Raw genomic sequence first — 26,991 nt, forward strand, 5'->3', positions numbered from 1 at the left:
GGCGGGGCCGCGGGGCCGCGCACGGGCACGGCGCGGGCGCCATGTTGGAGCGTCGCTGAGCGCGGGGTCTTACTGTGAGCGCGGCCCGGTCTGCGCGGGACTGGGGCGGGGGAGCCGCGCGGAGCCGCGGGGGAATCGCCCGGGCGGATCATGGACGTCGAGAGGCTGCAGGAGGCGCTGAAAGGTGGCGGCGAGGCTGGCGGCGGGGGCTGGGGGAGCGGTGTCGCCGCGCGGAGGGGAAGACTGAGGTCCCTCAGACGCTGTGGGGGGAGCGCCCCTCGCTGGGGGCCACGGGTCCCCGCGCTGTGGGGAGTGGGCTGCTCGCTGGGGGGGTCCCGCAGAGTGGGGAGAGCCCGGGGGTCGTTGTGGGGAAGCGGAGGGCAGAGCCCCCGATCTCCCTACCCAACGACCCTCGGGGCTGCGTGAGGGGGATCGGTGGCTCTCGGGGCTCCCCGGCTGCCGCCCTGGACTCCCCGCTCTGGCCGCCCCTTCTCCCTCATTGCTCCCCCTTCCCCCGCATCCCGGCCCCTTCCCTCGCATCCCGGCCCAGCCCGGACCTGTCCCCTTCTCCCTCGCCAGCCCTCTCTGTTCTGGGCTCAGCTTGAGGAAATCGGTCTCTTTCTGTGCCGTAGCTGCTCAGAAGAAGTTGCAAATCAACTTTTGCCACTCTGGTGCGTGCGGTTTCTCCGCAGGAAAAACAATAAGTGTTTCCCAGGGCTGGGAAGCTGGTGGAGTTCATGGGAACAGCCGGAGCATTGTGAGAACACAACAGTGTTTATGTGGGAGCTGTACTGATAGTTCAAGCAAATCGCTAATTATTGTGAATTTTTGTTCTGTCCCGTCTTCTTTTACCATTCTTTTTGTGTCGTTCTCATGCCAACAGATTTTGAGAAGAGAGGAAAGAAGGAAGTGTGTCCAATACTGGATCAGTTTCTTTGTCATGTTGCTAAGACTGGAGAGACGATGTAAGTGTGACTGTTTTGGTGGTCCTCAGTTGTGACTTAAAACAATTCTTGCATTTTACGTCAGTGAGATTTTACCAGGATTCTTTTTTTGCCTGTAGGTTGCTTCAGTGAGCTGAATAAGCTTTCCTTAGTTCCCATTTAATTTTGTGTGGATTAATTTAGTCTGCTGATAGTTTGATCTAACGAGGGAAGACTTGCTCTGGGGTGTCTGTCAGGTCTTACTGATCCTGCTCAGCACAATAAAAAACCTGTTGCTTTCCCTGGATTTTTAACAGAGATTCAGGTTTTGTAAGTGGCAAGTTCAGCTGCTGTCGCAATGCCTGCTATACACTGTTGTATAACTGTGTTCGCAGTATCTAATTCTGTTATTTACATAAAGATATCAGTCCCTCACATTGTTTCTTTCTGAGCTCTGTAACCATCCTGTGATTGTTTCTGGGCGCTGCCGGTGAAGGGGGACGATCCGGAGGTGCTTTTGCAGCCGGGGTGGGCGGGAGCCGCTCGGAGCTGCCGCGGTTGTTCCGCTCGGCGGAGTTCCCCCCGTGCCGCCCTGGCCGTGCCGCTCTCCCGGACGGGAGCGGAGGGAGCCGCGCTCCTTCCCGGGATCGCTCTGGTGACTTCCTTGGGCTCACTATTTGGCAGGAAGGGGAAAGGCTTCCCCGGCTGCGCTGCCGTAGCTTGGCTCACTTTCTGGCGCCCAGGCTGTCTCCTTGTTTTTGAGGCCTAGTGCCAGACTACGGCTCCAGCAGGGGAGATTTGCTTTTGCGAGTGTTTTGTGATCAGCCACTGACCGCAGGGGCTTTGTTTGAGTTTCTAGAGTCCCGCGAACTTGTAAGAGGTTTTGTAGCTTTTGGTGGTTTTCTTTTTTTTTTTTTTTTTGGTAGCTTGCTAGTGCTGCTTGGATTAATGGTTTAGAAAGAAAAACAAGTTCTGAAATGTACTTTGCTCTTTGAATAGAAGGCTCATGCTCAGCAGACATACACAGCTGTAATGCTTCTTGTTTTGGTGTAGTACTTATTATACAGAAAAAACACACCACAGTAAGCCCATACTAAAATATGTTTAAATTTTTTTTCCCATTCTGAGATATTTCTTCAGGTTGTTTTTATTGTTTCTGCCACTATCACGCATATTCCAAAGTAATTTTTAAAAAGCAATTCTATAGGGGCAAGTTCTTGGGAAAATTATTTCCTCTCTGATTTTATTTTCATTTAGGAAATCTAGGTTTATTTTTATTATTTTTATTTTATTTTTAAAAACTGAAACCTGAACTGGGATCTGTCATCTGATATACCCATCCTGCTTTCTATATTTCCAGAGTTTTATTTTTGGGTTTTTTTTGAGGTCTGTAGCTCTTTTCAGCCTTCTTAAACCTTTCAGTTGCATTAAATTGTTTTTTAAAAGGTTGGATGTGAACATCAGAAGTGCCTAATATAGTCTGGAGGTAGGCATGGAAATATTGGTTTATAATACTAAATTTGCTTCAGATTATCTAGCAAAGTCTGTATTTGTTCATCAAACATGTTTGTGTGTTCACTGGTGTGTTGTGTATGAAAATATCAGGGAAAAAATGAGTAAAAAAATTAATATCTCCTGGGAATCACTCATATGAAGATTGCTAACATGCCTTTAAAGAACTTAATGTACTTTTAAGCTGGTACAGCTTGACAAGTACAAGTATTCTGGAATAGGCAGACCTACCAAATACATGCAAATTTAAAATGCACTAGGTAGTCTTTATTTTCACTTATGTAAAAATAACTTTGTGTAATAGAATCTAAACCAGCAGATACTTTGGAGTGAGAAGATAAAATACTAGTTTGCCATGACATTTGTTAGGATTTTTACAAAGTTCAGAGTATAGCTTAAAAAAACAAGCAGTGAGGATGGTTTAGTCAGGGGTAATTACACCCATGGTTTGCAGACTTGATTATTGAACAACAATGGATCTTACTCAGTCACAGCCTGTTCCTAATGTAACAAACAAAAAGTACTGAGGCGAATCAGAACAAGTGAAATGTGAAATATTTTTGTGTTCAGTTAGTTCTAGGAGAGTTACATGGTCTTCATGGTTCTGTCAGCTTTTTAACTTCATCATGAATACTCATGTTTAGAGGATAAACTGCAGTCTGCATCCTGGGGTAAATGCTCTCATCCTCCAAATGTTTCCAGACACAGTTGCAGCAGATCTTGGTGACTCAGTAAAATTAGTTTGAGAAGGTAGTAATGAAGTAAATTAAAGTGATGTTTTAGATTCTCCTCCAAGCTTGATCACACGCAGCTCCCCCAGCAGATGGAAAGCCCAGGCTCAGGTAAGGTCGCTGGGTACCTCCCTGCCCCCACTTGTTCCAAAGTGCTTATTCATCTGAGGGAGCTGGGAACAGGTAGGTGCAGGTTTAGGTGAGGCTCTGATCTCCTTGGGATTTCTCTGGCAGCAGCCTGGCCTGGTGCAGCCCGTGGGTCACTGTTCTACTTGGGCTGTTGAGCTGCCTCTGCAGCTCCTTAGGAACTGGGGCAGGAACTTCTCGCAGCCCTGACTCTTCAGGACAAGGCTCAGTTCATTGATCCATGTGTTCTGTCCTGGTGGCTGGTGCTGGAGAGGTGGTGAAGGAGAGGAACAAAGGGTGAGAGGTGGTAAAGCCACCACTGCACCTGTGATAAGGCTCTCAGTATCTTTATTGTAATTAGAAGTCTTTTTCACTGGAGGTGTGGAACAAAAACATTGCTAATTTTGGTTCTATTATCGCTGTAAGCTTAGGTGTGTTATCAGTGCTGTGCAGTAAAGTCCTGATCATACAATGATGTGCATTCACTTCATCTTTTTGAAGTTTTCCTCTTGTGCAAAGTTAACTATTTACTTAATTGCTGGTGAGATTATGGCCTGCATTTACAGAAGCCAGTCTAAACTTCCTTTATTAGAGGTGACAGAAGCAAAGGTCTCATTGCTTGGCTGCTATGAAATATTTTTGTTTCTTAACAGTTGCCATGGTAAGACTTAGCCTTAGGTGAAATATAATGTAAAGTTTGTTGTTCAACCTTTTTAAAGTTGTCTTGAATCTTAGGAATTTTTTTTCTTCTTTTCAGAGGAGTAACATACTCCTCAATTAACCTGACTTTTTACTGAGATCATAACGTGGAATTTCCTTTGTGAGACCAAGTACAGTCAGGGAAGTTTGTTATAACCTCCTTGTCTCCAGTTTGTAACAGATCAGTGTGACTTGCAACACTGAGGAAAGTGAAGAGGGAGGAAATTTGCTAGTCCTGGTGTACTTAGCTGTATCTGAAAGACCTCTAGAAACAGGATGAGTTTTTGTGTTCTTTTTTTTTGTAAGAAACCCACTTATCTATTTTTTCTGAAGTAGAGCTTTAAAGGATGGGATAGAAGTCAGAGCATTGCAGTATTAGAAGTAAAATGCAACAGTGACAGTTTTTTCTTGTTTCTGAGGAATTCTTAAAGCTGGTTATGAAGATCACTTATCAATTGTGATCTTGTGTACTGTACTTAAAATGTTTTAATGTTTTCTTTTATCTCTTAGGAAATTCTCTTCCGTTTAGAGTCACTCTGCCCCTTCAATAGCAAAAATGTTTTAAAACCATTTATCTAGGTATTTCACCAAGAAAATCTAATGTGTTGGACTGGAAAGGAAAACTAGATTTTTCTAAAGTGGAAAATAAAACTTTGGAAACAAAAGCAATCAAAAATTTTATGTTGGTTTTTTATGCATTTCCCTCACTCTTGCCCTGGGGCAGGGAACCTATAAAGTGCAGTTTTAATGGCTCACTGTAGTGAAAGTATAATACAAAAGCTTACTGCCAGTGAAGGAATCCAGAATGTTGTGAAGTACCAAAATCTGGAGCAATGCAGTTTGTAGGCAGAAGTGATTAATTGTAAAATCCTTCTAGGCCTAAGTAGAGAGCACTGCCCAGGACGTGATGCAGTTACACTGCTTCTTCCTCTTAGTGCAGCTTAAACAGCCATTAAAATACAATCTGGTTTTTTTTTTTTTCTTCCTGTAGTGAAATTCTTTTGGAAGCTCTGAAATGTTTATTTGAACCTCGTCTGAGCCTGAAAACAGAAATTGTTTCTTCACATGTTTCCTGGAGGGCCAACATAAGTGGATTTTGCAGAGTTTCTTGAGTTAGGTTTAATTCATGTGATTGTAGGGCAAATCTGGACATCAGTACTGTCATCAGAGACTTGTTGGAAGTGACTTGTAGAGGTGATCCAGGCAGACCCTGTGCTCAAGGAGAGCTAATTCCAAAATTAAATAAAATTGATTAGGCTTTGTGCAGCATTTCTGAAAATCTCCAGTCATGGCAATTCCATACCCTCAGTTTGGCTCTGTTTCACTGCTTAACCGTGTGCACTGGGAAGAATGTTTTCCTTGGAGCATCCTGGGCCCAGTGCTCTCAGAAAGGAGCCTGTTTCCATCTCCCTGGATGCAGTTGGCCCTCCCCTGGTGGCACTCAGCAGCTGGATTCCACCAGCAGAGCCTGTGTTTCCCACAGCAGGGCTGGCAGAGCTCGGCTTCCCCGGGCCAGCACAGGGGTGCCCTGCTGCGGGCTCTGAGCACCAGCGGGTGGAGCTGGGTGTGGCTGGACTTTGGCACCGCAGGCACTGCAGTGGAGCCTGAGCTGCACTGGGGCTGCAGCTTTGCTCAGGTTGAACTACAGCGTTCTCTGGTCTTCCCTCCTCGGCAGTCGTCAGGTGGATCAGGGACGATTTGCCTTTGGTAAATTACATAACTGTAAATGTAAGTTACGTAACTGCAGTTCCACCAGAGATAATGGCAAAAATACTTTTGACCTTTTGATGCTGTTTCATGTACTTTATGTAGCAGTGAACTTTTTTTCTTATTACACTTTTAAGCTTTTTTGAATCAGTTTAACTTTCCTGATAGCTTATGATGACAGTGAACTAGTTTGTTTGCTAGGAGAGGTAAATGAAGATACAGTAGCCATGAATTCCTACAAGAACAAGTTTGCATCTCAGCTTAAGTGTTTTAACTATGTACTGTGAAGGCTTGTATAATATCCTTTCTCTTGTTACAAATGTATAGGATTTTTTAGCCGTATGTTCTCTGGCTTATTTCACATGCTTAAATTCAAATCTGTTTTTTTCCCTTAACTATGTTCTGTGCTTTTATTCAATGAGCATTTGTCTTGCTCAATATGTGTGTTCTAGCATTTTTTCTGATTTGGAGACAACTTACTTTCTGGAAATCTTAATGCCTATTTGGGGAATGTAATTCCTTATGATATTTTAAAACATGAAATAAAACAATTCCCAGGTTTCTGTTGTAATAAGCACAATCATATTTTTCCGAAAGCAGTTTCTGTGTGCCTTTGATTGTGTAAGCCTGTTCCATTTCCATGCTCTCAGTAAAGCAAGAGATGTAAGTAAACTTCCTTGCATTGTTGTCTACTATTATTCCTCACTAACTCCATTCCATTCAGCATCTGGAATTACCCCCTACTAATTACCATTCCACTGATGTCTCGAAAGGAGAGGAATCTTTGGTCAAAAAGCCTGCTGATGTACCTTTGTCAACACTAATTTAGCTTCCTTACTTTTTTACCTCTATTAGAAACAGAAATTTCTGTATGTGTGAATTGTGTAGCTGCAGTACTTGAGAGCAGTCAGCGGTGATATCAATGAAATCACTTGCTGCTTTGGGAAACACACACTGTTGTAGTGTTTTATTTTAAGTGCTGCCACTTCACATCTATTGGGAGTGGAGTTTACAGTAGAAAGGTCAGACTTCAACTGCCATTATAAAATGTGTGTGATGAACTGAGCTTAATAAACATTAGTTTCTCTATGCAACACATGTAAGGAAAGGCAAAAAGCAAACTCTGATTGCAGCACTGAGGTTTTTGGAGTGATTGGACTGTTTTAATCACAAATGTAGCTGTTTGCACTTTCAGATTTGCAGTGTTAGTGTGGCTTCCTTCCCTGTTGCTATACACAGTTCTTGTAAGCACATTTCCTGATAATCTTTTTGGCAGCCAGTCCATGTCACTTTGCACAGAAGACCTCTCCACCATGCATTCTCTGGTAGTTAATGCAGTTGCATGTGTTTCTGGTGATCACTTGTATTCTGTGCTCATCCTTCTCCTCAAGCTCACTTGTCTGCCTTGCTTGATGGGATTTGTTGTCACCCTCAGGGTTTCTCTTGGTTTGTACCTTCACCTTTCAGTGACGTTGCTGTAGTGGCTGCCTCAGTGTGACCTCTGATATTTTCCAATGGGCCTCAAATCTCTGTTCTGTGGGGACTGTGCTTGTTAATATTTCATCTGAAGGACTTTCCCAGGCATTTGAGTCTTGTTCTCTCTATATTACACTTTTCTGTGGCAAGGATGTTTTTCCATTTTGACGTAATTGGTGAGCCTTGATCCCTCGTCCTGTCTGAAGCCTTTGGCAAGGCTTGTGTCTGATGGCACCTGGGGGGAAGAAACAAGGCAATAGTGCACACAGAAGGAGGGGTACAAAGCAGTCTGGTTGACTTGGGGAAGGTGGATTATCAATTTACGGATAAACCAGACTGATGCTGCTTTTCCACAAAGCTGATACATGTCTGGCATGTCTCAGCTTTAGAAATAAAGCTACTTGAAGACAATGACAAAATTTCCATGATGCCAATACCTGGTGATGCTTGGCTTGGAAGTGGCAGGCGAGTGTGATGATGCACAAACACCTAATGCCTGTGGATTAGGTCAGTGAGGTTGGGTACACCTGGTCATCCCAAGCTTAGCATGTGTTAGCTGAGCTGCCTTGTGGAGAAGCCACTTGGGTGGCTTTTGTTTCTGGTTTGGAAGGAATCAGTAACTAGTGCAATTTCCTTGAGCCCAGCAGAACTGCTGTGAGACCTGGGTGAGGCCTGTGGGTTTTTGGGACACTGCATAAGGTGGCAAGCACAGGGACTCAGTGCAGCAGAGATCCAGGGGTAGCTGCATAGGGTGCATTTTCCTAATCTGGTTTCCCAGCTTTATTGCTTGATACAGTAAACATTGATCATATTATGTCAGTGTGGCCTGCAGCTCCTGTGAGGTGACCAGCTCCTCTAACAGTGACAGCCACACTGGGCAGAGGAGCTGCAGCAGTTCTTGAGTGGATTTGGTTATTCTGGACAAACTGGTGATACCTGAAGCAACATTGCTGTCCTGTATTGCTTTCTACTCTGCTACAAGGAAGTTATTTTTTGAATGAAGAATTTCCTAATCTTGTACTTTTTTGTTCTGTGGTCAGTTTTTGACTTTAAAATAAAAGAAAATGAAAGGTACTTGAGTTTGGTTTTAGATAACTGTATTCAGAAATGTACTTCTTAGAAAATTTTGGCCTGAAATTTTGTTTCTATTCTGTGGGACAGCTATATTCTGTTAGAGTCAGCTGAATATTTATCAGCTGAGATTAGAATTAATCCCTTGATGATTACAGATAGTGCTTTAATGTCTTCTTCAGCTGCTTGTTTCCATAACTAAGTCTTAATCTTTGTTGTTCCTGGCAAGAGCAGTAGGTATTTGCAAGCAGCAGAGGTGAACACTCTCACTACTGAAGTAGTTGTAGTTCTAATGTCTGACAGTTTCCCTGGTTCTGGAATGAGCTCATTGTGCTCCCAAGGAGAGCAAAGACTGGATTTAGGCTGACAACAATCAGCTAGTGAAAATGGAAAAACACCTCCTGTGCTTGTGGGAAATACCAGTTTTTCCTCCTTTGAACTCTTCAATATATTTTTAATTAAAGTGAAAGGTAACATGAGGTAAAACCCTGCTGAAGATAAAATGTGAGTGTTTAATTTTACATGAGTTATCAGGTGAAAGGGAACAGGATGCTCCCCCAGGATGAGTACTTTGCCAGTGTTTTCCCAGCAGGAGCACACTGCAGCAAGGCACAGTGTTCCAGGAAATTCACCCTACCTGGAGCACCTCAACTTTGAAATTGTTTGCTCATTTAGAAACACTCAGAAAGGATCTAGCACTTGCTTAAGGCTCTGATTTGATGTTAGGTTGAGATGTTTGTCTGCTTACCAGAAGCCACTCTCCATTGGTGTACAGGGGATTTTACAGTGTAAATCTGTTGTCATGGTTTGGAATTTCCCCTGTTAATCTGCACTGTGTGAATGGTGAAAATAGCAGCAGTGTGCAAAATCATGACACTAAAATGAATTGCATCAAAAGACGTTAAAGCACAACAAATAGAGAAATAGGTTTAAAATACAAAGAATATTTGACATAAGAGTGGAATTAGGTGAAGTATGTTCTTTTACCTGATAAATGAGTGCTGCTCCTTAAAGAAATGGCTTAGCTCCCTACTAGTCACATCACACATCTTACTCAGCCTTATCTGCAGCATTAATTTTGTGGTTAGATCAGTGATCTGCCTCACCTCCCTGTGTGTGGGATCACAGGAGCGTGTGGGAGCAGCAGAGCAGGCTTGCCCCTTCTGGTGTAGACAAAGGACAAGGTTGAGTGTCTGGTGGGCCAGCACCCTCCTGCTCTGCACTGGGATGGGATCCCCGTGGGAACCTCAGCATGGCTCAGCTCCCTCTTACTGGGAGTTCAGTGTTGCAGCTTTTTATCCCAGAAATGTTCAGTGGTATTTCCTGAAAAAAACTGAAAGTACACCTGTTTTAAAAGCAATCTGTTTATATCTTAAATAATGAAATAGTAATTCCTGTATGAAAGCTAACATGTGAAATTGCAACAGGTTTGGGTTTTTTCATTTGCTGGTCTGAAAATGCTGGGAATTGTGTTTTAGAGGCAGTTCTTAAAATTTTTAACTTGTGCACCCTTTCTGTATAATTGTGTATGTCCAGGTATCCTTGTTTACAGCCACTGAATAGATCTCAAATTTGGGTGTGCTGGATAAGGTTAGGATTGATACAAAACCGTGAAAAGGTGGAGGGAGTAGGAGTAGAACAGAGACACCCGAGGGAGGAGTTGAGCGTGGCCTCGGTGCCATTCTCCACAGGCCTGCATGGGTTCCTTGGGCTGTGGAGGGGATCCCTGGGTGCTGCTCCGAGGGCTGGGGCGCTGCCAGGGAAGGGGACAGGACGGGCAGGGGGACCGGAGTGCCCGGGCAGGCTCCCGGCGCTGCCTCCGCGCTGCTGCTCTGTGCACAGCCTGGGGGAAGGGAGCCGCGCTGGGGCTCCTCCTGCCTGCCATGGGCTCTGTGCTCCCTGCTGGCAGCCGCGGGCCGTGCAGCCAGGCTGTGGAAGAGCGCGCTGCAAAGTTTGCTGCCTTGCCAGGGCTTTGAATTGGGTATGTGATTGCTGAGTGCACTTCATTTTCTCTGCCTTTTGACTTTCCAAATAGCTCTGGAGATCCCATTGACAGACCAGAATAGAAAAGGAATTAACTTGTTTTGGATGAAACTTTAGTTTTGCCTTTGACAGCTTTGGGAAATTACTGTGTGTTAGAGTATATCTTCATCTCCTATGAGCTCTAGAACAAGACACAAAAGAAAAGAAACAGTTACTAAAGTTGGCAAATCACTTCAAAACACCTGTTTCCTACTATGAGGTCTCTGTGGGAGTGTCATGTAAGTCAGCAAAAGTTGGGGGGGCAAAGGTAATACCAGTGACTGACATCTCTTGTTCCGTGTTATGTGACTCCCTCAGAGATTGTCCTCTGGTTCTTTCCTTGTGCGTTCTGAGGACATTGCCTTAAAATCAGTTTAGCCGGACGTAAAATGTTTGCATTCTAAATATACTAATTTAGTGGGGGTATTTTTGTTTTGTGCTTGTTTTTGTTTGTTTGTTTGTTTGTTTTTAAATTTCTGCTTGTCAGAGAGCCAATAGTGGGAGAAGTGTGGAGAGGGAAGTATTTCCTTTTATTAAATTCTGATATTTCTTTTATGGCCGGTTCAGGGAACAGAATCAATAGTAGATCCACTTTGGTTTCATTTTACGTTCTGTGTGGTATTCAGCATCTCTCCAAAACAGATGGCATCCTCTTAAAATTTAAATCAAGTAATTTTGTAATGAACTTAAACACTGTGAAATCTGAAGACAGACATCCCACCAGGACTCCTGGGACTCTTCATGTTTTAAGTACATAGCTGGGTCTCTGGAAGCTTAACATCTCTTCAGTATAATGTTTTTCTTAATTAAACCTCTAATCTGTAAGGCAATTCCAGAAAGATTTATGGAACAATTGCAGTACTTTCATTTCAGGAGTTAGCCTTGTTTCAGGCACTCTGAATTCTTCCTCCAGTTCTTCAGTCAATTTTAGGTTTTGTCCTGCTTTGCTTCAGTAAGTCTTACTGGAGTTTGAACCTTAAAATCTGTAGAGTTTGTCTAAAGTGGATGAGCCATATGCACTCCCCCAGGGCTATGTCTGATGTTTTATGTCAGTTTTTAAAAGGGAGATGAGTAAATCAGTGGAGTTGCCTTCTGCACTTCTGGAGACTTGGCAGCCCAGCCTCCACCTCGTGTCCAAGTCATGTTCTGGTGTAGGCATGCATTGCTACAGCAAAGCCTTGCAGTGCTAAATACATGAGAGGGAAACATGTCACTTGTTCAACATGGATAGTTTTCCCTTAAAAATAGTAGGGATTTTTATCTTTGTCAGGTCTTGCCCAAACAACTTTGTTAAATATTTCAGGCTTTTTACTCTTCTCATTGATACCTTATCTCCCAAAGTGACTATAACAAGTGGCAAAAGAATCAAGTATAAAAACTTGTCCAGTGGTCAGAAGAAAATACCAGTTAATTCTCTGACACACAACAGTGCAGATACTGAGCTGGTTCTCCTCCTCCCCAGTAACCATTGTGGTAAGAGAGAAAGCTGCTTTCACAGTTTCTCCAGGACAAGCATTTTGCATAAGCAGGAGATAAGGGAATGGGGGGATGTCTTTTACACTCTGGGAATGATATGATAAGATTATTTCCATGTAAAATGCAATTTTGTTTGGATATGCATGTTTGGAAGGATGAATCCTATGCAAATCATGTTAGCAGAGACACAGTCATTCCTTGCAAGCAACTTTCTGCTACTAATTCTTTGAAATCAAAGCATTGCATCAGATTTTGCCCTGCTTTCTGTCTGAGGTGGCCTGTTCCCTGCTGAGGATGCTGTTCATCAAGTAGAATTGGTGCATTTCTAAACTTGGTTGATGTTGCTTGGCAAATTCTGTTGATCTGTAGTAATGGATTAGTTCCAAGAGCAAATCATGTAATTCAAGTACAGGTGTGAAAAAGATTGATTGCTTTTATTAGAGAACAGAGCTATTTAGGATTATGTTCTTCCCTGACTCTGCTCTGACAATGTTAGATTGTGTCTAAATTAATCTCTCTTCTTTTTGTTGTTGTATTTTATTATTCTTCCCGGTGCAGTGGAGATATTTTTGCTGCTTCATCAACTCTCAGTGACTCAGTGTGTTACTGTTTCACGCTCTGACTGTGGAGTTCCCCATCCCTCCTTTGTGGCTTTCCTCTTAGAGTTTAAGTTTCTTGTCTTCATCTACTAATTTTGATCCCATTCTGGGGTTTTGTTAGTTATGTGTGAGATTTTTTGAAAAAAAAATATTAGCAATTTTTTTGCTTAGCCTGTCATTTAATTTAATCCCTACTGGCTCATTTCATGTCTCATGTCTTCCCTCACCCTTTCCTAGCCTTTTGTCACCTTGTCTCTCTAATTATATGTAAATCTTCTCCAAACTTGCTGATGTTCTTTGTAGGATTGGCTGTTTGGTCAGGTGCTGTCTGCTTTCCTGATGGGCTTTGAAAATACAGCTGAGTGTCTTCAAACACTGAAATCTTGCATCCATTTTTCTCTTATGTTTCTAATGTTCAATGAAATTGCAAGGTCAGGGACTGCACTGGGGTGCAACATTAAAACATCTCCTCATACCTTGAGGCACATTATTAGCATGAATAAAATGTTTAAGTAAGGTAGAAAGACTGAATTTGTTGGACTCTGTATGAGCTTCCATGCTTTCATGCTTGACTTTTAAAGGTACTTTTTTAAAAACAATTAAATTTTTGAGTTAAACTACCAACATTTGTGTCTGCCCTGGGAAAATTTGAAATGGGTGGTGTCTGTATGGATACAAGCTGTAGTTCTGCAGTGCTGTGATTGATTGTTCCTCTTCAGCCATTCTTTTGACTTTGATTTTTTTTTCTTGTTAGGGGCTTTTTACTTGAAATCAGTTTCTTCCTCTTGGTTTTTTGTATGCCAGGGCAAATCATTTAGGTTGATAAAGGGGAGGATGGTGCAGGATCTGGTGGGAGGGAAGCAGAGGACTCTCATGATAAGCTGACATTTTTTCCTAAATTATTTGGAAAGAATGCATGTGTGGAACTCCAGGCTCATTAGCCCAGGAGAGCTAATGTACAGGTACATTTACACAGGGTGACCCAGATATTGTAATGAAAGGTGCCTTGATGTACAGAAAATGTATACAGCTGCAAAGCCATCATTCTCTAAAATGAAAGTACACTGAACCAAAACATTTTGGGATCAGCTAATTTTTTAAAGTATTATTTTTGAAGGTGTTGTTTCAGATCATGCAGTGTTCTCAGTAACTTTTTTCTTTGAGTGCCTCTGAAAGCTCTCAAAGTTGCTGATACAAATTCCCAAGCTAGTGTAGTGGACAGGAAGAGCATGGTTTGGAAGAAAAGGCTGATTATGTGCAATGCTGAGTGGGAAGAGCAAGTATTTATAATCAAGCCTGCTCTGAAAAAAAGTATGAACAGTATTTTTTCCATGGAATTTCCTCAATTTGTTTTTCTTACAGAATTTATCTTGTTTATCAGTTATTTTCCAGTGTATAAAACTTAATGAGCTTGTACATAAAGCCAAGAGTAGAAAAAATTTCTTTTGCTTCTATTTGGCTCTTGATCTAACTATAGAAAGTATTGACCAAACTTTTCTCTTGGTTTTGGGTTCTCACATTGTGCAACAAAGCAGAGAAAATAGAGATCTTTCTCAGGAAGCTTATGATACATGTGGAATATTTTTCTTTTCCTAGAAAACAGATATTTGGCACTTGTTTGTCTCTTCTGTTGTCTGTATTTCTAAGCAACCAGTCTTTCCATGAATGGGAAAAAAAATTTTCTAGAGTTGTAGATAAAGATTGCTTTGATAGCTAGCAGGATATGTGACTTCTGATCTTAATTTTGTACTGCCAAGCAACTCGACCCATTGTTAGGAAGGAACTGGTTTTCTCTATGAATGAGACACGTGAGTTTGTAAAGTTCAGCTGATGCCAACTTGTACGTGTCATTTTCATAGACTGGTAAAACAGGAAAGGTGACTTGGCTCTTGTGATACTCACTTTTCATCACTTCCACTAAGTAAATGGGAACTGAGAAAATCTTACTGTCCCTGCAGAAATAATTTTGGTTCTTCTGGTCAGAAATGAGTTCATTATTTTAACAGCGCTGCTGTCAGGAGATGCACAGGACAGCTGTGCTTATTGTTTGAATTGCTGCTCTGTCTGACATTGCACTGAGTGTAACAGTGGCCTTTGAGCAGCTCAGCTTTCCTGCTACTGCTACTGCAGCCCGAGCAGCAGGGAACCCAACAGTGCTGGGGAAACACAGTGAATGGCTGAGCAGCAAGGCTGTGCTGAGCCCCTTCTGCTGTGCTTACACAGCTTCCAGCAGCAGCCTGTTGGGTTGATTTGAGCTGGTGTTGCTCTCTCTGGGCTAGCTGTGGTCACCCTGTGATTGCAGGGTGAGTTTATCCTCAAACCCGGCTGCCTCTGTGTGTAACCTGTCCTGTGTTACCTGGCTAACAGCCATTTAGCAAGTGGTTTGGAATGCAGGTTGAGAGGTGCTTTCTGTGTCAGTAGTTCAGTGTGTTGCAGATGTAAGTTCTTAGCCTTTTTATAATGGGAGAAATGCTAATTAAAAGGTGTAGTTTAAAATCCAAGTGATAGTTTTCTCAACTTCTCGATATGGGCACAATGTTACAATCTTTGTTTTCTGTAGTTTCAGCATTGTAAAGAAACTGGTGAGTACTACTTTCAGGCAGGAGCTTGCAATTTTAAACCTCATGTTGATTTATTTCAAACACTGATGGGTTAATAGTCTGTGAAAAGATAAGTGTTACTATTTAGCAAGAAATAAGTAACAATGAAAACAAAGAACAACTCAAGTTTTACAGTGTGGAAATATATCCAAATGGGGTTGTCAAAGAATGTTTAGAATAATAGTGGAATCCCCTTTCATGAGGCAAGTAAAGCTCTTGGGATACTCTGTGGGGAGTAATCCCACACTGTCATGGGGTTATTTACTGTGGTTGTGGTTTGTTTATGTATTAAATCTGTGATTTGTTACTAACACTTTGGTTTCATGGTGGTAACACTGCAGAATTGTACAGCTTTTTAATTTAACATTTACAGTAGTAATGCCTGATAGTGTACATTGGAACATTATAGTGTTCTGCTTTGGATGTAGAATGCTGATTGGAGACAATCCAGCTAGACTCAGTAGTGCTCTTTAGTCCATACCATTCCCTTTTGGGACCGTGATGTTTATTTATTTATTAACTTTTATTTTTGTTCACTAAGTCCTGTGATCCCTCCTGTTGTGAGGTGCCTAAAGATCTCTTGTGGAGGAAGACAGGGGCTTTGTGTTTGGATCTCTCTAGATAAACCTGAGCTGTTTTTTGCCCCTTTTCATCTCACAATTATTTCTTTGAGACAAAGGTGAAAATAAAGGCAAAGATGACGTGGCCCTGCTTTTCTGGTGCAAGCAGGCTGATAGAGCTTCCTTGGCCCGTGGTTTGGGGTTTGGTGGTGCTGGTGCTGGAGAAGCAAATATCACCACCTGTGGTTCACAGCACAGATAGCTGGGTCAGCCCCACAGAAGGGCAGCTGCTGTGTGGGGTCAGAAATAGGCAGGGCTGTAGAGATAGAGCCTTTGGCTATATAGTTTTCTGTATAGCTTAATATTGCTTTGAGCAGGAGCTGAAGGGCTGTCCAGGGGCTCACATTTTACACTTGTTTGGTTTGAGCCTGCTCCTACCAGAGCGTGTGTGTTACAGATAAACGTCAAAGATAATTTTCTCTCTTTTATTGTTGGTTTGTTATTCCCTGTTTCTTCTTTTTCTCCGTGCTGGAGCTGTGCAAGCTCCTGCATCAGGAATAGAAACAAATCGATCCTGCACTAAATCAGTTGCTCCTTTCACTGGCTCCCTGTGCTGCTCAGGCACGCACATCCCAGGGAGGCCCTGGATGTCTCCTGGGGCTGCCGTGGGTGGGCAGGGGCTGCCTCAGCACTTGTCTGTTGTACCCAGTGAGAGGGACCTGTTTGCTTGAAAATGTCAAAATCTAGAATCTTATAAGTGATGAAACTTGAAGCTGTAAGGCAGGAGGTAATGTGGAGCCATCTTAATAGCTTACTGCTGTGAGAATGTTTATTGGGAGTCAGTTGTTTGCTCAGTTATTTGTCAGCAAGTGCCAACTGTGATCCAGGAATGAATACTTGCCTTTTTGAAAAAAAGAGGTACCATGAAATGTTTTTAAGGTGTGTGGAGTTACAAAAGGCCTTTGGTAAGGTTTTGTGAAGGGAGCAGATAATGCTGTGTGTAGTTGCTCTATGGATTCCAAACTTGAAAAACTTCATGGTTTGGTGTAGTGGTTTTTTTTTTTTTTTTTTGTTGGTTGGGTTTGTTTGTTTGTTTCCCCTTCCATCTCTTATGAGCTCAGTGAAGACTATAGGCTCCCTTACATTGTACAGACACATGTATATTTCAGGTTTAGGTTTGCCTTGTCAGGGGATATTGGTTCTTTAAGGAAACGGCTTCTCCTGGTTAGTGGCAGTTGATTTGTGTTCCATTGTTCCAGTGTAATTGTTGAAATAGTTACTATGCTTCAAATTCAGGAAGGAAAACAGCACTGCATTACTTGCCTCGTTTATCTCAGGACTGGCATACCAGGGTGAAGGTTGTTATGCAAACATAAACTTACACTGTTGTTCTTTGGCTTTAGGACTAACTTGCCTGTGTTTCAATGCTTGTGTTTTATGCAGGGTTCAGTGGTCTCAGTTTAAAGGCTATTTTATTTTCAAACTGGAGAAAGTCATGGATGATTTCAGAACCTCAGCTCCTGAACCAAGAGGGCCCCCCAATCCAAACGTGGAATATATTCCCTTTGAAGAGATGAAAGAAAGAATCCTGAAAATTGTTACTGGATTTAATGGGTATGTATCCTTTATTTTCTATAATCAGGATTACAAACGTATTTCCCCTGTTTTTAACATAGTAGTTTGTACTGTCTCTGTGACTGTTCATTTTGTTTCCTCAAATAGATGAGCAGAAGCAAATATATACCTTGGAAATACATTACAATAGTTTCTGAACTTTATTATTGTGTCACTGAATGAAAAGTGTGACATGTGACATGCTGTGCTGACATTCACTTTGTTTTTTCAATATGTGTTCAGTTTTTAAACAGTGCAGTTCAAAGAAGTATCATATTACTGTGTGCATTTAAGAGATTAAATAGGCAGTTAAGTCAGACTTTTTTTAGTGCATTTTGAAATACCAAATGGAAAGAGGTCTTCTGGTGCTCAGTTCCTGATTGTTTTGTGGCAGTTCACTGGCTTTTGAAGAAACCATGCTGTGAGAAACAGGGTGTGACCAGGAGGCAAAGGTGTACCTGAATTGGAATTACTAAATTATGCCAGATTCAAATTTCTAGCTGAAGTGATACTGATGAAGGACATGGGGTGTTTGATCTATTGATGACAGTGTCCTAGATTGAAATGTATCTGTGCCCTTTGCTGGTTTCCTAATTTTGGAAGTTTTTGTTTCCTTTCAAATAAAGCTCCTGATGTTTTTGTCTTATTTGGTGTGTCCTTTTTACTAGCTTATCTAGTATTTTTGTTGTTAAACTGGATTGCATACTTACCATAAGCTGAGTCATCCTGCTTGTGGTGCTCAGTGCTTGTTAAGAGACTTTCAACATTTTTCTCAGCTTCTTGATAAATGGGCATGTTCTAAATCTTGCCTTTCCTGATACTCTGAAATTTCAGGTTCAGAGGTACTACTGACATGTCCTTACTATTGTATTTATCATTTATACTGTCATTGTTCCGTGCTACTCCATTTATTTGCAGTTTAGGAGTCTTAAGTCAGATCTCCTCTTCCCCCCACAATTGCTCTCATGTAGGAGACTTCTAAGAATGTGAAATTCAGCTTGTTCTCAGCTCCCCAGTATTTATACCGGGCTGCTTCACTGCAGGAATTTAAAAACAAACCTATCCTTTATGCTCAAGTCTGCCTCTCTCCCGCCTCCCCCAGCTTTTTGTTCATGCTTCATTGCCCACAAAATGGGTAATGTTCTCCCAGGGACAGCTAATGAATGGGCTGCTGTTATCTGCTGTTGTTCCCAAGTGCACTGAACAAACCTCTGGATGATGAGTCTGGAGCTTAGGCTGTGCCTGTGCTATTTTCATCCTTTGCTGTAACACTTCAGGGTGCTCAGCTTCCTCATACTTAGCACTGAAACTCCCAGGCTTTGAGGAAGCAAACTGCATCCATTAGTTACCTTAAAGGAAATAATGCCTGGGTTTCAGGATCTGGGATTGCAGAGTAAATCCTGTAACCCCCACAGGGAGGATGTGATTGTAAAAGCTGAATCATGTGGAGATCTGTCCAAAAAGCAGCAGCAGCAGCAGCAGGTTTTGGGTTGTGTGATTTGTATATCCAGGCTGCTTTAGAGCTGTGGGTGTCATTTCAGTGTACCAGGGCAGACAAGGAACCTACTTGATGTGACTTTATTGTTGGGACATTTTTATTAGTGTTTGTTTAAGAGAGAGGGAAAGAGTTCATTCAAAGTAGCAAATTTGTAAAAACTTTTAATTTGAGTCAAAGAAGTAACACATTAAGAGTGACCCCTGTTTTGGGGATTTCTAGCTGAAGTGCCTTTTAAAAAAAGCACAAACTGGCTCTTTTAACCTGTTTGATTCTTATTTGACATGGTGTCTTCACAGCCAGATTCTCTTTATAATTCTCTTAAAATTGCTTTGGAGTAGGAACTTCTGCCATTTTTAAAATCCTTTTTTCCTTTGTTAGTGAAACAAGGAAGTTCCGAGTTCTAAGTTATTGGGGATCTCTGATAACAGAGGATTTTTCACAGCATGAATAAAGTAGATCATAATCCAAATTTCATTTACAGGCTTTTTTTTGCTACAGTTTAATATAGCTGTTATAAGTAATGTTCTGAGATCCCTCTTCAGTCCTGTCCTGTTGAATTTTTGGTTTGTTATTCACTCTGGAATGTAGTGCTGGAAGTGCAGTTTTGAGTGTGTTGGTATAGAATTTTAAGTGGTTACCTTAAGGGGGCAGATCAGGACTATTCATGCGGCTCATGTGCTGAACTAATTAAATTTCTGAGTATTTACAATCAGTTCTTGTACTGCTCACAAACTTTACATTGGTGTTCCGTTATAGATTTACACCAATTTAAATTGCTTCTGTTTTAAAATCACCTTGTTGGACTATTTTAAAACAATAGTTTTTTTCACCAGAAAGAGTTTCTGAGGTGAAATTAACTTCGAGTTTTGTCAACTAAAAGCATTTGTAAATGTTGAAGGAGTTCTGTGCAGAGGGGTGATTGTGTGACACCGGGTGCCATCTGCTGCTCAATGCACGAATTTCACTTTGGTGGGAAGAATTTGGAGGGAAATGAGTTGGCTTTTCCTTTTTCTTTTTAATTTATTATATCTGAGAGTTAAAAAATAAAACCACCACAGCTTTACAGCTTTTCCTTCTGGAGTTAGTTGCAGGCTGCACATTTCTTGAATTTTCTGATGTACTTGGGGAATTAGCACTGCACTGATGTTCCAAAACACTTCATGTCACAGCATTCCAGGAGACCAGTTAAAAGTACAGCTAAACCCAAATTAGCCAGGTACTGATTCCCCAGGATGTCTTACAGATCTGGCTGATGGAGAATAATTTAAAAATCTGTATGTTTTTGTCTCTGTTGAATAAATGGATTTTTGAATGGACTGTCTATTCTATTAAAAAATAGCAAAATCTCTTTAATTATGAGTTTCCAACCCAAAACCAAAATGACCATCACAAGAAATAGTAAGATCAATTTAATATTTTATCTATATGGAAAAATTAACAGATTGAGTAAATTCTTTGTGACTTAGAAGGCACAGTGCAGAATCTGAATGTTGTGAGTATGGACCTGATCTTCAAGGTCTCTTCTAAGCTCGATGATTTTATGAAGAATTTGGGTGTCAAACATTGCTGGTTGACCAATGAAGAGCAAGGGAAGGGAAATTAATAATGCCAGAACTATTGTCAAGCTTAAGAGCCTTCATGTAATAAACTGAATTAGAAGGAACACTTGTTCCTGTGGTTTTTCTGGTTTGTGGAGGATTGGGACTTCCTCAGTAACATAATGTACAGGCAGTTCTGGAAAACATAATTAAATTGTTGATACTTAGTCACTCTCTGAGTACTGCTGGCTTTTAGTCATGTGGGATGATGGATTGGAGCTGTGCTGACCTCTCTGCACTGAGCTGGTGGAGATCTGGGCTTCTCTAATGTGGCTTTTAGCTAATGAGCAAAGCTGGAGATCCATGCTGTGTTAGCTCATGACACAGGCTGGAAATACCATGTACTGATTTCCTCAGAAAATAATAAATGTGCAATTTGGACAAAAAATTACAGTGTAGGGATGTACACACACACATACATGTCAGTCTGGATTGATGCTGCTCTGGATTTGGTGTCAGTTGTATTCCCAACCATGAAATCGTTCATAAATATTGTATTGTACCAAATATTCTTCTTACATAACTTTTTAAATGCTTATGGCTTTGACTTCCAATAGTTAACTATAAAAATGCACGGTACTTCATAATTTTACTGAAATATTTTTGACAGAAATTTGTTAAAATGTGACACTGAACTTGGAGTGAAAGTGTGTGACACCTCAGGTAACTGGGAATTGTTTGTGAAGTGTTGCTTCTCTGAAAGGTCAGTTTCTCATTCACCAGGGATGAAACTGAGTGCAGAATTGTCAAAACCAAAAATGTGTTTATGTGGTTCCATGGGCTTACACATCACTTATTATTATTATTACTACTACTACATATTTTTCCTGATCTGTTCCTTGATAGATGAGTACATTGTCCAGTTGTAGCAAAATAGATTATTTGTAACAGCTGAAGTATAATGGTTCTACAAATTCCAACATTTATTGCTTTTTCTGTAATTATGTTTTGTGAAACCTGAAATAAACTGCAAGTTGAGACTTTTTTAGCTCTAGTGTGTATGACTCAAATTTGTTTTGAATCCCTTACAGTTTCTGTTCTGTGTATTGGAATAGTACAGTCAGAAAGTTTACTGTTGATGATCTGATTTCCTTTTCATTGTTTAAATGAATCCTGTGAGATGTGGGATGATGTGTTTAGGATTCAACTTGGGTTTTGTGGTGGTGAGCACAGGAAACAGCTTTGTATGAGATAGGGAAAAATAAATCCTTAAGGTGCCGCCCAGTATTGCTCATGGTAACAAATTTCAGTCCTGGTTTTGTTCCACCTTCTCAGTAAGGGGGAGAAAGTGATAATGTTGTTGCTTCCTAACAGTTGTACTTACTAAAATAAAATTAAATTGTTACAAATCTATTTCATTGCAGCATCCCCTTCACTATCCAGCGACTCTGTGAGTTGCTGACAGATCCTAGGAGGAATTACACAGGAACAGACAAATTTCTAAGAGGTGTGGAAAAGGTATGTATTTCTCTGAGAGAGAACACAGCTCCACCGTCACAGCCACCACTTAATAACTTCCCAATTGCTCCCAAAGGTCTGCTGCTTTCCCTGGGGCTCAGAGCCAGAGTACACCTAATGGCTGCTCTTAAATGTCTGAGTTTGTTTCATAGCTTTCAGCAGCAAAAAGCAGTTTTAAAATAACTGCAGACAAAAACTAATCTCAGGGCTGCAATTGCTGTGTTTCCCAATCACTGTGCAGTACTCTGCCTGTAGTTTGTGGAGGGTGGCAGTTTTTGTATGGAGTCCTAGTTAGAAATGATCACATGAAATACCCTGAATCTTTTGATCAGGAATTTCCTCCCACGCTTGGTTTCAGAGTAGATCCAGAGGTGAAGAAGAAGGGAGGCCCCTTCCCTCCAGTGTCTTTTGTTTCAGTATTTAAGTCCTGTGCTGTAGCAGAGTGTGCCTTCAGAAGAGCACACAGGTGTCTTAACTGGCAGTTTATAGCTTGTATCAGAGTGTGGGATCCTTCAGGAGCCAGGAAGAGACTTTGAGAATGTGGTTCCACATGGGTGCTTCAGTATTTCTGAATACTTTGTTCTCCAGAGATCCCTCAGTTAGAAATTACAGACACTCAGGCCAGAGGCTTATTGTGCTGGACAGTAACAAACTGAATAAAATCCTGAATTTTAGTGTAATTATGGCCTGACCTTGTAAGAGGGAGCACAGGTATTTTAACAGATAGGACCAAAATCCTGTAGCTCTTAAAAGTTCTGGGATGTTGTCAAGATCTGAAGCTTCTGTTTCTGAACTCCTGATATGTTTATTGTTTGTATATTACAGAATGTCATGGTTGTCAGCTGTGTATATCCATCTTCAGAGTGAGTATAATCTTCTTTTCCATGAAACTTCAAGCTTGTGTTGGTAACAGGGAGGATGCATGTGTGTGTCTGATGTCTCTCTCTTGCTATCAGTGGTTGTATCTAAAAGCCAGACATGCAGAGTTCAGCTTTTGTTATCGACAGTTCAGTCAGCAGCAGGGATGGTGCCTGCAAGTGTAATAATTTGGGAATAAATAAAAAGCCCTTGGGGACTGACAGTGGGGGCTTTGTAAGATTGGGATTGGGAAATTCTGTGTAAACAACCTTAAAGTGATTTAAAGTTCCTTTATTCATAATATTTTGTTGTTGTTTTGTTTGTTAGGAAAAATAATTCCAGTAGTTTAAATCGGATGAATGGTGTTATGTTCCCCGGGAATTCACAAGGGTACACTGACAGGTGAGTTTGGCTCCAGGGGTTCACTTGTACTGGATCAAAGCAGTGGAGTTCTGGGAATAAGCACCCTTAAAATGAGGTGTGACAGGGGATACTGGGGAATGGGGATAGAGGAAGCATGAGCACGTGTGCCATGTACTCTATATTTTGATCTCTCTAACCTCCTTGTTGAGAATTTTTTTTTGTTATTTAAATTTTTTTATCAAATCTGCACATTGCAGGCAAGAAACATTTTATTCAATATAAAACAGCAAGGCCCTTCATCTATTTGTTTAGTTCTGTTGATCTTTTAAAGGAGGGGTATAACTACTTTCTGCCAAGTGGGAACAGATGACTTGGCTGAAAGGCTGGATTAACTTTTCATTATTATTTTAAAAGATCGAATGTAAATGGCCCTGGGACCCCCAGACCCGTGAGTCGGACGAAGGTTTCCTTGTCAGCTCCCATGACAACCAACGGTTTGCCAGACAGCACAGAGCATAAAGAGCCCAGCCTGCAGCAAACAGAGGAGAAGAAACACAGGTTTGTCAGGAGGTGTTTGAAGCTCAGGCTTTTTATTTATGTTTTAAAAAAAGTTTAAAAAGACTGACCCTCTAAGGGATGCATAATAGAGTCTTAAATCAGGAGTGATGACTTTGAGGTTTTGTTATGTAGTAAGTGGAGCAAATTCTATTGTTACCACTTAATGTGTTTAAATCAAAGGAGTTGGTACTCTCTTCTTAAAGTGTGACAAGATACAGAATGTTTGTCTTCAATAAAAGCTACATTTGGTTTTGTTGCTTGTAGTGAATCACCAGCGTCTGAATCAGAAGGTGCTCAGAGCAGCCCGGTGAAAAATAAGCACTCTGAGGATGATCCTGCAGAAGCAGAAGGACATGAGGTAAAAAGACTTAAATTTGACAAGGAAGGGGAAGCCAGAGATGCACCAAACCAAACTGCCTCCAGTGAAGTCTCTTCAGGCATGGGGGAAGAGACAGAAGCATCCTCTACATCTCAGGATAAAGAAAAAGATGCTTCCTGTGCCAGACAGCACTGTACAGAGGAAGAGGAGGAAGGTATTTCAGATTTCACTGTCTTCTTTTACTTCCAAGGAGTTGGGATTTTCTTTGCTGGAGACCAGTGCTGTGGCATTGCTGAAGGTCTCCAGTTGTGCTTAAAGAAGAGCTGCTTGAGCTGCTTCAATTTTACATAATTTAGCAATTTTGTTATTTCTTTTTCCTTGGTCCTACACTCAATTTGAAACTTACACTGGGGTACTTAAAATCTTCTGAGGCCATGAGTTCGATCAGGGTGCACCAGGAATTCAAGAATCCCTGTGTTAGGCTATCATCAGGTGTTCTCATCCTTTCTCCAGAATGGGGATGGGTCACAGCTCTGTTTGACTGTCTTTATTAATTATGGAATTTATTTAAATACAGATACAAATTTATATTCTTCCACTGAGGAGACTGAGCAACCACATCTCCACATCCTATTAGAACAGTAAAAATTATCTCACTGTAGGGAAGGCTCTGTACATAAGTTAAAAAAAGTAAATAATTGCAGTTAAGAGACTAATCTATTTTTTTACATAGTCTTCAGTTTCCTTTGAATTATTTTTTGTGGCTCATGTATTTGTACAATGTTCCTGTAGGTCATGATGGCTGTATACCTGAAACAGCCATGGCTTCCTGATTTCCAAAAAACTGCTTCTGAAAGCAAGTGGAAGGTGTGGGGAAGCCAGAAAAAGTTACTTCTTAAACTTTGTCTTTATCCAGTGAAACTTAGTGAAAAAAAGAAACTTTTAAATAACTGTTAAAAAAATAACTTTTTTTTTATTGTATTTTGGGATAGTTTGGATATCCTGACAAAGGTGGCTCTGACTCTTTACCTGTTCTAATAAAATTGGGTTTTGTCTGTTTTTCCTGTCCTTGGCTGTGCTGCAGAAGTTCTGCTCAGCATAGCTCTGAGTGGAAAGTAGCATGATCAGGGTAAGTTGGAAAATCCCTTGGTAACACTGTGCTTTTTGTTCCTAGAGTCCTTCATGTCTCCCGGGAACGTTGGTGCGGACAGAAAAGATCAAGACAAAGACAGTGACTCCTCGAGTGTGCCTGAAGAGAGCTCTGAGGAGAGCAATCCCATGGAGGAGTCTGAGCAGCCACGGGCAGAGAAGGATTTGCACTCAGCTGACAGTGACACCAGTGCATCTGCCACCAGTGGAGCTGACTGCAGTGACACAGAAGAGCTGGGGTCCTATGCTAGTGAAACTCCAGAAAACTCCTCAGAGACCCCGATGGAAAACAGTGATGAAGCCACAGAAGCTGCAGATGAACCTATGGAGCAAGACTAATTTAAATAAACTTAGAGGCAGTATTTTCCATAAGGCTCCGGTTTTACACTGTATAAATAATTTTATGTAATAAAGTGGACCTTTAGTTTTACAAAAAGAAGCAGGTTGTAAAATAAACTTCTCCATGGATTGAACCTTGAAAGAGTTGTACATGATAAGAACTGTGAATACCAGCTCCTTCAGGTCCTGCTTACCGCTGAACTTTCGTTTGGTCAAATCAGTGGTTTGTGTATAGTTTTTTTTATTTAGAATAAAAGTTTTTAAACTGGAAGGTAATTATAATTTTGACAACTTTTTTGGAGATCACCACACCTAGTTGTATGTAAGCAAGAAAGCTTTTTGTCTTGTCTTTTTCTGACAGCTCTAGCAGTTACTTCATATTTTGGTTACAGTTTCAACATTTGACATGTGAAATTCGGGGTTTCAGGCTGGTTTCTGGATTTTTATTTAAATACACACCAAGAAACCTTCTGTTGTGTGTTTCAAATGTGTTCCATTTCACACACACATCTCCACACAGCATGCACACCTCCGTGTACCCTCGTGTTCTAAGGGGGAAAGGGTATATTTTTCTGTTTCTATAAAAGATAAATACAGCAAATACTTTTTCTATAGGAAAAGACTGAGTTCACCTCTCAAGGCACTTTGCTTTGCCTCTGGAAAAAAAACACATGAAATCTGGCCCATATGAAACCCTGAAAATATTAACATTGTTGAAAACACCAGAGTAAACACATTCCAAGAGAACTGTTCCAATGACAACATTTTTGTATACTTCTGAGGTGCCTGAGTGAAAGGAGTTCATTTATTTATGAGAAAATGTGCTTTATGTTGAGAACGTTGTAATCAAAACATTAGCTTAAACTTTTGTAGAAGAAATGTTTGAAAATAAAATACCTTGGAAGAAATGAGCAGGTATTTGCCTTTTTGAGTGCTTCTTGGAGCTTGTGAATATTGTAGAGAAGTCTCAAGAGTTCCTCCAAGGTTTGCAGGTGGCATCGGGCTGATCACACCACAGGATGGGAAAGATGGAGATGTGACCCTGGTCATGTTCCTGAGCTGCAAGGGTTAGGGGTGCAGAGGAATCACCACGATTTGTATAACATTTTGGAAGTGAACTAAATATTTTTGAACATGCTACTTTGACAGCCAGTGTTACATTTTTTTCAAACCAGCTCAAAGCACAAACTACTGCTTTAAACTCAATATTTTCCAGTTCCCATATTTAGAGACATGCAAGCTGCAACCTCCCAGTCACAATTACTGGCTGCCAAATTTATACCTGTTTCTTCAACTGTACCTTTTTGATATTTAGAATTTTTAAATTTCTGTAAAGTAGATTTTTTGTAGATTGTAATGAGTGCTCACTGCCATTGTGAAACGGTATATAATTGTATAATTTCTGTGTGTAAACTGAATGCTTGGGCTTTCAATACAGTATTCATATAAAGCAATAAATATTAATGTTATGAAATATCTGAGTACATTTTTATCACACTTGTCCCTCTTTGGTTTTAAGTTCATGTACCTGAAGTACAAAAATGACCTCTAAAATGCATGCTGATAGTTTCTTGTACTACATGGTCTGCTTTGTATTGTTTGGGGGAAATTTAGGTTTTGGTTAATACCAGAATTAATTTGGCTCAGTTGGACTATTTATAAAGTAATTTCTTGCTGATGTTACCTATCAAGTTGTGAGCAGACAGGATTCAGGGAGACGCTTGCAAAAAAAAAA

General features: G+C 41.0%; 1 protein-coding gene across 1 annotated transcript; it reads left to right on the forward strand.

The window, feature by feature from the left end:
* PPP4R2 (protein phosphatase 4 regulatory subunit 2) lies at positions 1–26,991 on the forward strand. The gene is made up of 9 exons (XM_030956660.1): positions 1–184; positions 884–965; positions 16,946–17,116; positions 21,577–21,670; positions 22,496–22,533; positions 22,856–22,930; positions 23,306–23,449; positions 23,714–23,982; positions 24,943–26,991. The coding sequence occupies exons 1-9, from the start codon at positions 151–153 to the stop codon at positions 25,254–25,256; spliced, it is 1,221 nt and encodes a 406-aa protein (XP_030812520.1). The 5' UTR covers positions 1–150; the 3' UTR covers positions 25,257–26,991.

Source organism: Camarhynchus parvulus, chromosome 12 (genome assembly GCF_901933205.1).
Source record: "Camarhynchus parvulus chromosome 12, STF_HiC, whole genome shotgun sequence".
In the NCBI taxonomy this organism is placed as follows: Eukaryota; Metazoa; Chordata; class Aves; order Passeriformes; family Thraupidae; genus Camarhynchus; species Camarhynchus parvulus.

Excerpts from the sequence above, each read along its gene's own strand:
- PPP4R2 (XM_030956660.1), top strand. The coding sequence starts at position 151 with ATGGACGTCGAGAGGCTGCAGGAGGCGCTGAAAG. Across the intron at positions 185-883 it reads GCTGCAGGAGGCGCTGAAAG|ATTTTGAGAAGAGAGGAAAG; the intron begins GTGGCGGCGAGG and ends TCATGCCAACAG. Across the intron at positions 966-16,945 it reads GCTAAGACTGGAGAGACGAT|GGTTCAGTGGTCTCAGTTTA; the intron begins GTAAGTGTGACT and ends TGTTTTATGCAG.